Source organism: Lampetra fluviatilis, chromosome 6 (assembly GCF_964198595.1).
Source record: "Lampetra fluviatilis chromosome 6, kcLamFluv1.1, whole genome shotgun sequence".
In the NCBI taxonomy this organism is placed as follows: domain Eukaryota; kingdom Metazoa; phylum Chordata; class Hyperoartia; order Petromyzontiformes; family Petromyzontidae; genus Lampetra; species Lampetra fluviatilis.
The window spans coordinates 5,740,135-5,757,044 of record NC_136280.1 but is presented as its reverse complement, the minus strand read 5'-3'; the positions used below and the strand labels follow the sequence as shown (position 1 = coordinate 5,757,044).

Genomic DNA, 16,910 nt, shown 5'->3' with positions numbered 1-16,910 from the left:
GCTATTTATCAATGTGGTTGGTCGAGTGCTGCCGTGTATCTCCGTTGTGTTGTGCATCATCAGAGGTCACTCAAAGTCATCCCCTGACGTCCACTTACGCGGCTCCGTGCGAGTTGGGGGGGGGGGTGGCATTTCATGGCGAGCTGCATTTGACTTTCGATTGCCGAACGAGCTGATTCCAAGGTCACACTCATTACACACCAAGTGCTTGCCACAGATGAACCCACTATACCTTGCTGATCTCGTCAAGGAGCACAAAGCATCACATGAACTCCGGTCATCCTTGCAGCGGCGTTTGGCTGGCAATCGAACAAAGACGGTCACTGCAATCCGCGCTTCTGCGGCCGTCTGGAACGCTCTTCCGATATTCGGAAGCCACGGGAGCTATGCACTTTTAAATCATCTCGATTGAAACCGAATTTATTTAGAATTTTTGTTTTTGGAGCTTTCGTGACTGCAGGAATTATTCTTTGGTTCTTTCGGTTAAGTCACGTCTAAAGATAAAATAATGAATTAAAATAATAGCGACGTTTCGATTGCAACACAAGCAATCATCATCAGGCATAAGAGAAATTGCAACAAAAATCTAACTAGAAAAACTATAGACAGACATACAAGCAGACAGACATCACAAGGACACACAGCGAGAGGACACATATCGGCACAGAGAGAGGGGTCGTTTCTGTGACGGTCCCTTAAATATAGGGAGGGGGGGCGGGGACGGAGAGAGGGAGGGGGCAGAGAAAATTAGCATATCAATGAGTGGACGGCAACGTGTTGCTGCTGCGCAAGTAAGATGACGACGTGGCACGGCACGCAAGCTTGAAAATTAGGAGAAAGACACACTAAAATTAAATAACCTCGCAAAATATCGAAATGTGATGTAATGCAACATAGAGAGTCGGTCAACACACAATTAACGCATAGCCTGGTTGATTACGTATTTCAAAGATTGCTAAGTTAGAATTTAAGTGTGAAAATTCCAAAGAGAGGAATTGCTTTTTTGTGTTCAGTTTGCTGTCCTTCCCACGCATCTTCGATTAGCACAGTTGGCTACGTACAGAGCGAAAGAAGTTAACAATGCATACGTTGCTCTGTGAGAGGAGCGATTATTTCTAGATTTGAAGCTTTCGTGACTGCAACGATTCATAATCTTAAGTTTTTATCGGTAAAGTCACGCAGGTAAAAAATAAAATAATAATAAATGAAAATAAATCAATTAAATCACGACGTTTCGGAGGCAACACAAGTCTCCGTCTTCAGGTGGAGACTTGTGTTGCCTCCGAAACGTCGTGATTTAATTGATTTATTTTCATTTATTATTATTTTATTTTTTACCTACGTGACTTTACCGAAAAAACCTAAGGGTAGCGAGTATATTGTTCATCCCGTGGCACAACACTGATGGCGCAATCGATATAGAATTCAGAAGTTAAAATACAGAAACTCTGAAACACATTTCAATTCCTAACATGCGCATGACACGCTTCCCAACGAAGCGTGGAGAGGCACAGGCTTGGAGTTCTACCGAGACACGATGAGGAAACACACGGATCAAAGAACGTGCGCATTTGAGACGTCCCATTTGCTATATTCTTGGTTCTTTCGGTGAAGTCACGTAGAAGGGAAATAATAAAATAATATAAAACAATAAACATTCTCACGACGTTTCGACTGCAACACAAGCAATCGTCATCAGGTGTGAAATCCACAGTATGCTTTCTGTGGATCATCAGGTGTGAAATCCACAGTATGCTTTCTGTAGATTTCACACCTGATGATGATTGCTTGTGTTGCAGTCGAAACGTCGTGAGAATTTTTATTGTGTTATATTATTTCATTATTTCCCTTCTACGTGACTTTACCGAAAGCACCAAGAATATGAATCCCTGCAGTCACGAAAGCTTTAAATTAAGATCCCATTTGCTGTTAAGAAAAAAGAGGGCCTATTCCTTCAACCTTATCTTTCTCTTTTCTGTTCTTCCCCTTTCCCCATTTTAATCGTATTCCTGTCGTTTCTTCGGTCAAAACTCCTGGCTCTTCATTGTTGCTGTGCCTGTTTGTGATGGTAGCATCTGGGATGCCGTGCACATACCCTGGTTCCGTGCGTCTCTGCACCCTGCTGTTTTTGAAAAGGCGAAATTAAACGAGAGAGGTGGGCTTGGGCAGTGGAAACTTCGCTCGAGTGGATGACGGCTGACGGTCGAGATAGCCCGTGGACTTGAAACCCAAGGAGAGAACCCCGCCCGAGAGGACATCCACCGGTAAATGTGATGCAGGAGGCAACGTGTATCGCCAAATCTCGAGACAGTGAGAGGTGGCAGTGGCGCGGGGAAGCATTCATCCAGCAGTGGGTAGAGCGGCGTAGGTAACGTTCATGGGGTGCTTCAGAAAATCCGACTTCTCGACTTTAGTACATCTACAATGGCCTGAGAGGGGGACAATAATACCTGTTACGTAAATCGTCACGTTTTACCTTGAGAGGTTGTTGTGTTCGAACGAGAGGCGTCACATGGGTCGGGAACAGAAGCCAAGGTATGCGGAAATATCTCACGCACAGACGCTCCTCCTTTTCGTGAATATACAATTGAGCACGCAGGGTGTATAAAGTAGCGCTGCGAATGTCTTGGAACACAGGTACGGCCACAATTTGTAACCGCGGCCGAGCAAAGCAAGTGGGCTTTAAGAGATGTACTTTGATGTACGTTCCATCGCGGTCACTTCGAAACGCACCTCGACTCTGAATGCTTCAAGGCTTGCAAGGCGAGACCTCTTTTTTTTCTCCGTAGGTGTTGCTGGATTTATTTGATCTGTTGAGTTCTGCAAGGGGGTAATGGTTGCTTCTCTAATATATATATTTTTTAATGTGGACATTTGTGAATGCCTAATTCTGGACTGCAGGAGAGAACAACGGCAAGTGAACTAAACTTCAACCGCCAACAAAGGTAGGCTGACATTGATCAAGCCAAGTTGTTGTTGTTTAATAAGGGAAATGTATACATATGTTTCCACGTATGAATGTGTACGGGGGAATCCAGCTTCGTTGCTCAGCGGTAGAGCGATGCGCTCGCAATCCGAAGGTTTGCGAGTTCGAATCCCCGTCGGGGGTTGGAATCAGCCCATCATTTTTCCCTGGGTCGATAAAAAAACGTGTGTACCACTTTGTTAGGGAAATGCAAAGAGTGGTTGCTTTATGGAAATACTCCATCCCTGCCATAGCAATGTGGAATTTCTACCACTGGGTTCAAGGCTGTATGCGATAATGAGCACTGCTTCAATGTTCATTTGAGAAGAATATGACTTTGACTTTATTAACTTGAATCTTACAGCGCAGGCAGTACCGCATTGGTTCGTGCATTGTACAATGAACGCGGCGAGCCCGAGTTTGATTCCCGATCACGGCTAATATCAGTGTAAAGCGATAATCCGTGACGACGAATGCGGTGAAGTATAGTCCTCCAGGACTGAAATAGCATGGCGAGGCCTTTTTATTCAGCAGGCATATTGACAATATGCAGTTTATATATATAAAACAATCTCACGTGTTAAATGTATATATGTGTGTGTTGTTGAATGTTAGTTAATGGGCATTGCCAAAGCCTATACGGGAATTTGAGGTGCACAAAACTCACCTCAAATAATTTCGTTTTGTCACCGTGTGCTGTTAAAAATATACGCCGATACCATTTGTATCCATGTGGTTCGTGCAGGATGTATTGTATGTCTATCTAATGTTGGCCAGGAGTTTATGTTGGGACACGTTTGCTCTGCATTTATCATCATCATCATCATCAATCATGATCAATCCACTGCTTGATAAAGGCTTCCCTCAAGCCGACACTCTCCCTCACGGTCGCACTCCATCTTCAGTCTTGATAACCATCCATCTCCCCTTTTCCTAACGGTCAACGTGATGTGTCTAACATGTGTAAATGTTGTGGATTTACTCTTCAACACACCGGTGGGGCTGAAGTAGCAAACTAATTGGCGCCTTGTTTTCCTGACAAATCTTACTGGCTGTGTCGGGTGGTGGAGGGTTTAACGACACATTTATATTTACGCGATCTAACCCAAAACAAAAACTTTATCATGGGAAAAATAAACACATTTCTTTTTTTAAAAGCGAGTGTTGTTCAATCGTGTATTGAGTTTTTGTTGTAGAGTGCTTAGGTGGGTGACCGTCACGCACAAACGGGTTGTTATGTTGATTCTGTGTGGCTATATGGCGAGTGGCAGAGGACAAAAGTGAAACAAAATGAATGATTGTACTCTACTTCTATGCTCCAGTGTCGATGCTGTCTGTAATGACCAACCTGCACTGACTGGCCTCGAGGATTACGACACATTTATATATACGCGATCTAACCCAAACACCTTTATTATGTATTCTTGGTTCTTTTGGTAAAGTCACGTAGAAGGGAAATAATAAAATAATATTAATATAAAACAATAAAAAATTATTTCTGTGGATTTCACACCTGATGATGATTGCTTGTGTTGCAGTCGAAACGTCGTGAGAATTTTTATTGTTTTATATTCATATTATTTTGTTATTTCCCTTCTACGTGACTTTACCGAAAGAACCAAGAATATGAATCCCTTCAGTCACTAAAGCTTTAAATCAAGATTGAACTTTTTTTACGAATAATATTGGTCGCGAAAGCCTCCTACGTGTTAAACTGACGTGTAGGTCCTCTGATCCATGTGATCCTCTCTCTGATCTCCGTGCCATTCCAACTGAGCACATCTCTCCGTTTTTTTTGCACGCCGAGCATTTGCACGGTTCAATCGACTCGTATCCGTGGCTCTCTTTTTCTTCCCTCTCTTCATCAGGGGCCTAAACACCAAGGATCATGGAACAGTTGCTGAAGTATGCCGTTGTCGTATTCTGCACGACAGGACCGTGGGCCGGTTTCGGCATCAGTGGGGCCAAAGCTAAAAATTGTTGCTGCGGAGACAATGGATACTACTCACAATGTGACCTCGTGGCCGTGCCTCGGGGATTGCCGGCAACCGTCACCGTCCTAGACTTGTCGCACAATCGGATCGGTGCGATTCGACTCGGAGATTTCTCCAGCACTCCCAAGCTCGAAGTTCTCATCCTGGCTTTCAACCGAATTCGCACGATTGAAGCCGGTGCGCTGAAAGATGTCCCCCTGCTCCGCTACCTAGACCTGTACCAGAACGAGCTGCCTGCGGTGCCTGAGCAGGCTCTGATTGATCTTCCTAACCTGCAGACCCTCAACATCTCCATGAACAACTACACCTCCTTTGCCCTCGGCGGAGTCTTCTCCGGAATGAGTCGGCTGCAGTCACTCACCGTCGGCACACCCCGCACGTCAGCGTTGCACGCTTCAGATTTACAAGCGCTGTCAAGCATTCCCCTGAAGCGTTTGTGGCTGAACACCGGGTCCCCGCTGACATCTTACGAGCAGGGAGCTCTCGCCAACCTGACGCTGCTCGAGAAGCTTTTTACGAACGTTTCAATTGACGCAGATCCGTCCATTTTATCGAAAATGTTGCTCGACCTAGGGAGGACCCGAATTTCGGAAATTACAATAATGAACATATTGATCAACCAAGTACATAACCAGAGCATCAATTTATTCAGTGGCCTCGCGTATTGTCCATTGTTGAAGAATGTCACGCTGATCAGTGCGAATTTTACCAATTTAGATATAGTAAGCTTATTACTAAATATCTACCTGTCTGAAGTGACATCAGTTACGCTGACAAATTCATCGTACACCGACTTTGACAATGTGGTTTTTCCGCAGTTGCCCATTGAAAGGAAAGCGGCTCTGGAAACCGTCATCATCGATGGGATTTTCCACGTACCCATGACGTATCCCCTATTTTACATACCATTTTCGCTTTTCCCCAACTTTTCAAAATTTAAGTTATCCAACACAGGTTTAAACAAAGTCGATTGCTTGTTAATGACGTTCCCCGGTAAAATTTTAGACTTCTCTAACAATCTTCTTGTGGAAGATGGAATGTGGCTGCCTCAATGCCCCCAGAAAGAGAATTTAATAAATACGACTCATTTAATCATCAGCCACAACCGATTCTCTGACCTCAACACAATAGCTCAAAAGGTTGTGGACATGCCCAATATCAAGTCCTTAGACCTCAGTTACAACAGCATCAATTACATCCAGGGGTGCTCCGTCTGGCCAGCAACACTCCAGACACTGATCCTCCGCAACAACGACATCAGCAGGGATTCCAAAATCTGCATTTCAGAATATTTACAAGTGCTGGATCTCTCCTACACCAGACTCGAAACGTTCTCTCAGAACATCCTCAACGACGGAAAATCCCTGAGGGAGCTCTACCTCAGTGGCAATAACATCAAGTACATTGCACCCGAGTTGTACTCCCCGTCGCTGCAGGTTCTGTATATTGACAACAATGGCGTGGGAATCATCAGTGAAAACACCTTCAGTGGCTTTGGAAACATCAAAACCCTCGACATGAGAAACAATCCTTATTACTGCTTCTGTGATCTCTACTGGTTCCAGCAGACATTTGAAAAACAACTTCTGAAGAACTGGCCGAATGAATACGTGTGTAGCTACCCCAACGAGCTGTCGAACAGAACTCTGTCCGACTTAAACCTGAGCATCATAACCTGTGACAAGAGGATCATCATCTCCATGAGCGTTGGAATCACAGCCTTCATCATAATCCTCGCACTGGGTCTCGGGTATTACTTTGACGCCATTTGGTACATACGCATGGGCACGGTGTGGATTTCGGCCAAGAGGCGCAAAATGCGACAGGGCGCGGGGGGACCGTTCCAGTACCACGCGTTCATCTCCTACAGCCAGCTGGACTCGGATTGGGTGGAGAACACCCTGGTGCCCACCTTAGAGAGCTCCAACCCCGACCTCAAGCTGTGCATCCACGAGCGAGACTTCACGCCCGGAGAGTGGATCGTGGACAATATCATCCAGTGCATCGAGCATTCCAACAAGACCCTGTTCATCCTCTCGCGGAACTTTGTCAACAGCGAGTGGTGCCACTACGAGTTGTACTTTGCGCAGCACCGGGTCCTGGAGCAGCGCCAGGACTCGCTGGTGCTGCTGCTGCTCGAGCCGTTGCCCAGGAATTCCGTGCCCAGCAAGTTCTGCCGGCTTCGGAAGCTGCTCAACAGGAAGACTTACCTGGAGTGGCCGGCCGAGGAGGGCAAGCGGTCAATGTTCTGGGCCAGCCTCCGGGCTGTTCTGCAGTCAGACCATGAACCCAGCAATCCGGACTCCAACCATAAGTCTATCTCAAACAGTAACTCTAACACAATCCATAACCCTTATGTTTAAAAAATTAAATTACCTCCAATGTGGATTTATTTTTTACAATTTGAGCTTTAGCAATGTATATAAAATATAGTATGTGTCCATGTCCTTTTATACTAAAGACGTTTGGATTTATGGATGGCATCTAGACGCAACCACATTTCACGATGCTGTACAGAAAGAGTGAGCAAAATGTGTACATTGGGGCAGGCAGTCATAGGCAGAACAGAGCAAGCCTTGAAATATTTACCTTTAAATATGTTACGTCAAATTTTAACCGTACGATCCAAATTATTCATTTAATTAAAGGAGAAAAATATGTTTGGTTATATTTATGACATGCGTTCATATGATATTTTGTTATTTAAACTATAAATACGATAGAAGTGTTACTCCACACTATCCCATCATTGACATGGAACGATTTGCACGCTATCTGGCAAATACAATTCCGTACGGTAAACGGTCTTGTGTGGAAACAGCCGATTTGATCAAATCACCGAGGAAGTGCTCGGGATGTCTTGTATCGTGCCTACATACTTATTTGATGGTGCTGCTGCTGCTGCTGATTCTGCGTTGGTATAGGTGTGCAACTAGCACATTAAACTCCCCCGTCGACAGCCCTGCCTTCAAAGAAAATACAACAAATTGAAAGACGATGGCTTGGGAAATGTCCCCATCCCATTGCTATACAAGTACACAACTTGAAGCTGGTTGTAATTACCAGCGAAACGTCACCACACTCAAATTGTAATGCTGTGGATGTACACATCGGTGTGCTGAAGTAACGATTTAGTACGTTGAGTTCACGTGACAAGCCTTACTGATTGGCTGTGTCGGATGGTGGAGGGTTTAACGACACATTTCTATTTTCGCGATCTAACCCAAAAAAAAACTTGATCATGGGAAAAATATATACATTTCTTCTTTTTTTAAAGCGAGCGTTGTTCAGTCATGTATTGCGTTTTTGTTGTAGATTGCTTAGATGGGTGACCGTCACGCACAAACGGGTTGTTATATTGATTCTGTGTGGGTATATGGCGAGTGGCACAGGACAAAGTGAAACAAAATGAATTATTGTAGAAGGAAAATAAAGTAAAATAAAAAAAATACAAATAAAACATAATAAAATAATTCTCACGACGTTTCGGCCACAACGCAAGCAGCCGTCTTCAGGCGGAGAACTCTGCCTTCTCGACAGACCTGTTCTCCACCTGACGACGGCTGCTTGCGTTGTGGCCGAAACGTCGTGAGAATTATTTTATTATGTTTTATTTTTATTATTTTATTATTTTATTATTTTCCTTCTACGTTACTTTACCGAAAGAACCAAGAAGATGAATCCCTGCAGTCACGAAAGCTTTAAATCGAAATTGAATTATTGTACTCTACTTCTATGCTCCAGTGTCGATGCTGTCTGTAATGACCAACCTGCAGTGACCGGCCTCGTGAAGAAGTGCAAATAAGCCCCCCATGACCCATGTGGTGTGAGGTTCTCATCCAGAAGTAGAATGCCAAATGGGCTGTACGTGTTAGTACATCTGCCCAGCACTCCGAGTGAAGTTAGGCCTTGATGTAGAACCATTAAAACGAGGCATTTGACAGTTGTGAAACCGTGGGTGTTTTTGCGCATTTTTTTGTTACATATGCATTGTTTAATCAAGTTGTTAAACATAAATGTTTGAATTTGCTGTATGATTCATTGTACTAATACAACCGTACGTTTATTGTGTTTGGTAGTACGGTAATTCTGTTGCCGTTGTGTGTTTACTTGCCAACAGTGCGCTTTGCTGTTGCAGTGGAAAATAAAAATGACAAACTCAAGTTAATGCCACAGTTGGTACGCTAATATAGAAGAACACTTTGTAAATATAGAAGTAGCCTTGCTTTAAGAGAAGTTCGTAAATAGTTTGATAGAGACCGTTGCAAACCACATCGTGCTGGTTAGATGCCAGGTATGACCAATGGAAAGCCAATCGCACGTTTTTTTATTGTGAATGTCCACTTCACGTCCCAAATGATGCTGTAATATGAATTCAAGGATTATGGCGAATACGTATTTTACCCTTTCTGGAGATAAAACAGGCATTGATATGTGCAGACCGCAAGTAGAAACCTTTTGCGAGGAATCAAGTTCGCATTAACCACACGTACTTGTGGTGAACATGCAAACAAACATCGTACTCTTTGGTTCTTTCGGTACAGTCACGTAGGTATACAATAGAATAAATTAAATCACGACGTTTCGGGCGCAACACAAGCGTCCGTCATCAGGTGGGACAACCACAGTTGCCCACTTCAGCAATTGTTTCTTGCTGTGTTGCGCCCGAAACGTCGTGATTTAATTTATTTTATTTTATACCTACGTGACTTTACCGAAAGAACAAAAGAGTATGGATCCCTGCAGTCACGAAAACTTCAAATTTAGATCAAACAAACATGCTCTGATAATATTTGCATTGTCTTTGAGACTGATTGGCCTATACTACAGACTGCCTTCTTGATGGGCAAGTCTCACCAGTATCAGAGCAGAGAACGTAAAAATGCGAACAGGACAAGGACAATGCCATGATCAGAGCATTTACAGCTCAGGGTGAGCTGCTACACAAATGGGACCTATTGTTATTTTTTATACTTTGATACTGGCAAGAAAGTACCCATTTTATAAATACATCTAACATGATATTCCTTGTGTCAATTATCGCGACTAAGTGCGGAATGTAAATACAGGATCAATAAAGCAAAACAATTGTGGGAAATATGGAATTTGGCACAAATATAAGCAAGTCTATGATTATATCTGGGGAAATATGAAAACCAAAATATTTTACATTTTCCGTCTCCCTGCAAAAAAATGACCCCATACAATTTAACAGAAATTTTAAAAAATTACATATCTGGAGGTTTTGGTGGGCGTTGAATCTAATTTTAAAATCGAGTTCAGGATAACTCAATGTATTGCGTACTCTTTGAAGACCAAGACGCGAAAGCCGATAGAAAGTGCTCGTACAATGCAGCCCCGTGGCATTGTTGAATAATAATAATTTACATCTATAAGGAACGATTCATCCAGGGTTCTCAGTGCGCCACGCACGAAGTTAAGAAATATAAATAAACGTAGACAACACGTTCTACTTAATTAAATAGACTTTTTAATAAGTGTTTTCTCCTACAACATCAGAGTGCAGCGCCACATTAAATACGCACTACAATGACAATAGTTTAAAGCGATTTGAAGCATGTTTTATTTTGGGGGGGGGGGAGCAGAGCTTTGTAACGTCATATTTAAGGGGGGGTCTGACTTTTTGTGACGCCGTGTGACGAAGGGGGCGGGGGTCAAAAATCGTCCAAAATCGCGTGACGTCATTTATGGACGGCCCCATATTACAAAGAGTCCACTGGGTCATACGGTGGGAAGTGTAGGCCAGGCAAAACAGACGAGTCTTTCGAGAAGACCTAAACGGGGCGAGTGAGTTCGCCTTTCTAACCATTCGGTCGATTTAGCGCAGCGCATGCACAGGCTCGCTCGGTCACCCCAGGTGCAGAGTCTCGTTCTCGGAGCGTGGAGCAGATGTAACATCAGCGGATCGGAGAGGTCGTGCCGGTGCGTGCCGGTGTATCGGTTGTTGAATGGAAAATGGTGCAAGGCCCTTTAAGGCCCTTGTGTGTTGGCAGTGATACTTTAAATTGTAGCCGAAATGTAATTGCAAAATGTAGCGTTTTTTATTATTATTATAGGAGGTGGTAATCTGCTCACGGGACGAAGTTCGCGTGAGAATCCCGGCAGCCGCGTTCGGGACACACTGGGAGCTATGGACTTTTAAATCACCCAGATTGCAAACTCATTTCTTGAGATCTGCTTTTTGTGTTAAATTTGTAGTCCTTCCCCCGCACCTCCGATTATCGTGTTGGCTACATACGGTGCGAGAGAAGTTCAACATACATTACTTAAATATAAATATGGGACCACCAAAAAAAATCAGTGTTTAATGTAATTTAAACACATGTTTGAATGCTAAAGAGAATGATTAATAAAACGATCTGCGTTCGTCTTTCAAGGGTTCTACTCTTGCTCTCACTCCGTGTATTGTATACGAAAGATTGCTACACCCATTGCTTAATGGCCACCGGTATTCAATGTTGTTCCAACTCTTGTTTACGTAATTATAAGAAATTAGAAAGGGCTCCTTCCAGCCATATCAATGCTACGTCATCCAGTGAGTGATAGTTCTGCTAATGTACTGTTTAATCACCAATCAAGTTTCTTTAGTGGTAAATAAAATACACATCTAGTGTTGAGTATATTATTTAGTTAAAACAAAGTTGGTTAAAACGTGTTGAGTTTTTATTTTATGATCAGGGTTATCTCGAATACATTACCAATAAAATTAAGGTCGTCTGTTCAATATTTATTTTTAAATCTAATTATCCATGGGAGACAAAATTAGCAATCCAGTACTTTCAGTTCCCCATGTGGAGTCAAGCAATGTGACACTCGCCGATTGCTACTTATCTTACAGTTGTCAGCAACAGTGTGGCTTACGAAGGGCTTTCGTAAAAATGTTCTCCTTTTATTTTTGGGAAAACATTTGCTGCTTGTGTTATTTCTGGGAAGTCATTATTTCTGGACTGTTACCGTATTGAAAACCGATTCCGTGTAAATATGAATAATTCGCTGTAAAATCCTACTACGTGCCAAGTTTTAACGACTGATATATTACAGTACAGTGAACTCTCATATGTCCGTGGGTGGATTGTCCGAGTTATGAACCAACCGCGTGTTGCGAACAAATGTTAAAACGATCTCTGTGCCTACGCTTGCTTCCACCTTTATCTGCTCATAACTTGTGGAGGGAGTCCATGACTCAAGTGTTCACACAACTTCAAAAACATACACAAGTAATCCGATTACTTTAAGAAACAGTAACAACCGATCACACATTCGACGTCTGCACCCCGATTCTACGTAGGTCGGCATTATTTTAGAGCAATTTTGATTTTAAGCTTTCGTGACTGCAGGAATCCATACTCTTTGGTTCTTTCGGTAAAGTCACGTGGGTAGAAAAAAGAAAAGATCACGACGTTTGCAGGCCTCCTGCTGTGTTTGTTTTACACCTGATGACGGTTGCTTGTGTTGCGATCGAAACGTCGTGATCTTTTATTTTTTCTACCTACGTGACTTTACCGAAAGAACCAAAGAGTATGTTTTAGAGCAGTTATTTTTTGTTTAACCAGGTAAGGCCCACTGACCTATATGGCTGCAAATGATAGCTCAACGAAGTGGCTTATCACGTGGAAATTGGACAGCAGCCAAATGCTCTGAACGCGTGTCGATTCTACATGTGGAGGGAAAAACTGGAGGTTTCGGAGAAAATCTGCACAATCACGGGGAGAACACGCAAACTCCAAATATACTGGCGTCAGAGTCAGGATCGAACCCATGATCCTGTCTACAAGGCGAAGTAGTTAACGTCTCGCCACCGTGGCGCCCAATATGTTTGCATTATCCGTTTTATTATATCCAAGTTATCCCGACTCTATTAACCCGGTTAATTGGGAGTTGAATTTAAATCTATTACCGCCACTGAATAACGATGGCCGTTGATGAAATCCATTGTAATAAATGTAAATCTCTGATTGGTTACTTTAGCCGCACTTGTCCCGAGTAACCTAGCCTATTACCTCCTATAGCCATCTCTGTACCTCACATCACCTCCTCCAGCTCTGTGGCACCGAGTTTAGCAGGCCATTCCACGAGATGCCCGAGCAGTGTTTTGCCAGCATAGGCGTCACCCCCCCCCCCCCCCATGTGTGCGTTTGTTGAAACTGAAAAAGAAAATGGACGCGTGTTACTGCAAGCACAATGCACGCAGCTTTTACAGACATTGCATTTTGAGAGCTAATCCTTGGTGACCATTTTTGAATGCGCTGCACAATTTACCGACATGAGTTTAGCAGCTTAGCTGTGGTCAGTGACGTAGTTCATTGCTATCGAAGGCCAGGCTTTTTTGATAGTCCGCATAAACAACTCTTGCGAAAAGAGCATTTGTGTGTACATAAGAGGGGTTTGAGAAAGGCGTACTAGCCGTGATCTGTACAATAGAATCTCTCTTAACGACCACCCCTGTTAAAGACTAATCGCTTAGCGACGAGACTCCATAGAGCCCAATGTGTAGTGTATAGTAGTGTAGTGTATAGGAGTGTATAGTAGTGTAGTATATAATGTAGTGAATAGTAGTGTAGTGCATAGTAGTGTAGTGTATAGTAGTGTAGTGTATAGTAGTGTAGTGTATAATATAGTGTATAGTAGTGTAGTGTATAGTAGTGTATAGTGTAGTGTATAGTAGTGTAGTGTATAATGTAGTAGTGTAGTGCATATTAGTGCATATTAGCGTAGTGTATAGTGCAATGCATAGTAGCGTAGTGTATAGTGTAGTGTATAGTAGTGTAGAGTATAACCCCCTCTTAACGACCACCCCTGTCAACGACTAATTGCTTAACAATGGGTCTCCATAGAGCCCAATGTGTAGTGTATAATAGTGTAGTGTATAGTAGTGTAGTGTATAATAGTGAAGTGTATAGTAGTGTAGTGTATAGTAGTGTTGTGTATAGTATAGTGTATAGTAGTATAGTGTATAGTAGTGTATAGTAGTGTTGTGTATAGTATAGTGTATAGTAGTGTAGTGTATAGTGTATTGTAAAGTTGTAGTGCCTCCATAGAGCCCAATGTGTAGTGTATAGGAGTGTATAGTGTAGTGTATAGTAGTGTAGTGTATAGTGTAGTGTATAGTGTATTGTATATGAGTGTATAGTGTAGTGTATAGTGTAGTGTACAGTGTAGTGTATAGTGTAGTGTATATGAGTGCATAGTGTAGTGTATAGTGTAGTGTATAGTGTAGTGTATATGAGTGTATAGTGTAGTGTATAGTGTAGTGTATAGTGTAGTGTGAAGTTGTAGTGCCTCCATAGAGCCCAATGTGTTCGCTTACCAACCATTCCCCTGTTGTCGGTGCAGTAAATATTAATGCATTGGCTAACCCCGTTAATTTTAATATTATGTGTTTATAACGGTGTTATTATCGTTATGTATTAATATCCATTGTTTAAATATTATTAAGTATATTAATTTTGATAAAAAAGGGGTAACTTTCGATGGTATCGTAAATAATTAGTTGTATTTCCTATCCTCGCTTTAAGACCAAACCGCTTAACGACCTGTGGAACCAACTACCGCCGTTAAGAGGGGTTCCACTGCATCCATAAAAGAAACGGGCTTTAGCAAAGACGCTATAAAATGCGTGTTTTGATCAACACTGGTAACTTTGTGGGCGGTAGGATGTGCCAGTGGTAACACTTGTGCCTCAGCCTGACGTGCATGGGTTTGATTCTCAACTTGTGCACTGTTCTGCGTGAATTGTATATGTGTGAATTGTATATGTGTGAATTGTATATGTGTGAATTATTTATGTGTGAATTGTATATGTGTGAATTATATATGTGTGAATTGTATATGTGTGAATTGTATATGTGTGAATTGTATATGTGTGAATTGTATATGTGTGAATTGTATATGTGTGAATTGTATATGTGTGAATTATATATGTGTGAATTGTATATGTGTGAATTGCATATGTGTGAATTGTATATGTGTGAATTGTATATGTGTGAATTGTATATGTGTGAATTGTATATGTTCTCACCCTGTTCGGTACGGGTCTTCTCCCAGAGCGAAATAAAACACACAATGTCACTGATATTGGCCAAACATCCCAATGCTGAAAAATGTACCTGCAAATTACTCAATTGGGATTGCACAAATCATCAACATTGTTCTCTGTTGCGTAAAAAAAAACTTGGCAGGACCCTCCCATACCTGTCAACCCCTTATCCATGCCCTATCTTATTACAGACCAATGTAGACCCTTATTGGTCACACCGTGCCCCTTATACATCTCAACGTTCATCCTACAAATTCCCATCACAAGTGAGAAACACAAATAAATAGACAATTGTGTTTTGCCCGTATTGAATCGGCTGTACGCCGTACGGACCTGACAACTCAATTTCCCTGTACAAGACCACGGGGTAAACGGTATGGGTTGACAGGGATGCCCTCCTGTAAACGTCTTGAGACTCTTGAGAGCCTCCCCTGTACACAAGCGTCATCATAATAATAACAACGGTGCCATGTGTTGTCATTGCCTATGCAACCTGTCTTTAATTGCCTCTCTCATCAGTCTCACTGTCTCACACTTATGGCCGTGACCTTACTGATATCACAGACGCCGCTAACATCAAGGGGACTCACCATTGGAACCTCATTTGTCAGTAGCAAAATATGATAATTGTTTTTTTACCCTTTTATCTGGCAACAAAACTGACACCTTTTTTACAAGGAATCATGTTTAAATAGACCACAATACCTGCAGTCGGAATGCAATACCTGCAGTAGGAATGCAACACCATGTGAAACTAGGCTCTAAGGAAAGCTGTCTCGGGTGTGGACCAATCAATTTGAAGGACAATGCATACATTATCAGAGTTATGTTTTTTGTTTGCATTACGACTGCAGGTATTGTGGTCAATGCAAACATGACTCCTTGTAAAAAAAGGTATCAGTTTTGTTGCCAGATAAAAGGGTAAAAAAAGCAATTATCACATCAAGGGGACTGGCAAACTTTAAACGTGAACGTCCGGCAGTACCGCGCTCTTGCATTGTGCTTCTTCGACTCCGCGTTGCTTCCTCGATTCTGCGGCCTTGTGTGCACACACACACACAGAGAGAGAGACGGAGGGAGAGCTCCAGCAGACGGCCGTTGAACTGTGGCCCACGACCTTTCCATTTATACGCCAAAAAAAAGGCCTGCAATGTGACCACACCAGGTCACGGCTCGGACTTAAGAGACAGCACGACTCGCCCTCGCTCCCGAAGTCGGGCACCTGAGTGCACCGAGGACAAATAAATGTGCGTCCAACCGGTGATGGAACCAGTGCCAAGATTAAGTTAGTGCGGGACCTGTAGCATATGTTATAAAGGGGCCCTAAAAAAAGAAATAAATATAAAAAAAAAAATCACTTGCGTAGTAAAGTAATTGTTTTTTTCACTTGCTATACAGCCAAATAATACGACAAATCGCTAACCTTAAACACCCAGTCGTTCATAAAAGTTGAAGGCAGTATAGTTCTATAGTAATAGAGTAAGTGCAGAATCACTGAACCGGAATTGATAGCTTGATAGCATTTAGCGCGGGGCCCTTGAAAGTGCAGGGCCCGTAGCTACTACATATGTAGTAGCTACTACACATGTGGCTACTACATATGTAGCTACTACACATGTAGCTACTTTTGCTTCTAGGATAATCCAGCACTGGATGGAACGTTGAAGCAGTCAGGCGCCTCGTTTGTGGAACGCATTTCCCCCCAGATCCGTTGGGGACGCTCCGACAGTCAGGGCTCGTCTCAAACACACATTTATTTTCTCGTGCGTATCCGTCTGCGTTGGGGTTCTTTCCCTCTTAGTTTGAACGTTAAAGGTTCTTTTTTTTTTACTGCGAATCTGTTGCAAAGCGCCGTGAGGCCTTGTGTGAATAGTGCTATATAAAACTTAGTTTT

General features: G+C 42.7%; 1 protein-coding gene across 1 annotated transcript; it reads left to right on the top strand.

Annotated features, from left to right (window-relative positions):
- Positions 1-4,853: 4,853 nt before the first annotated feature.
- On the top strand, positions 4,854-7,322 carry LOC144932903 (toll-like receptor 2). Its single transcript, XM_078857296.1, has one exon. The coding sequence runs from the start codon at positions 4,854-4,856 to the stop codon at positions 7,320-7,322; it is 2,469 nt and encodes an 822-aa protein (XP_078713422.1).
- The last annotated feature ends 9,588 nt before the right edge of the window (positions 7,323-16,910 follow it).

What these genes read in the sequence shown, in the direction of transcription:
- LOC144932903 (XM_078857296.1), top strand. Translation starts at nt 4,854, where the DNA reads ATGGAACAGTTGCTGAAGTATGCCGTTGTCGTATTCTGCACGACAGGA.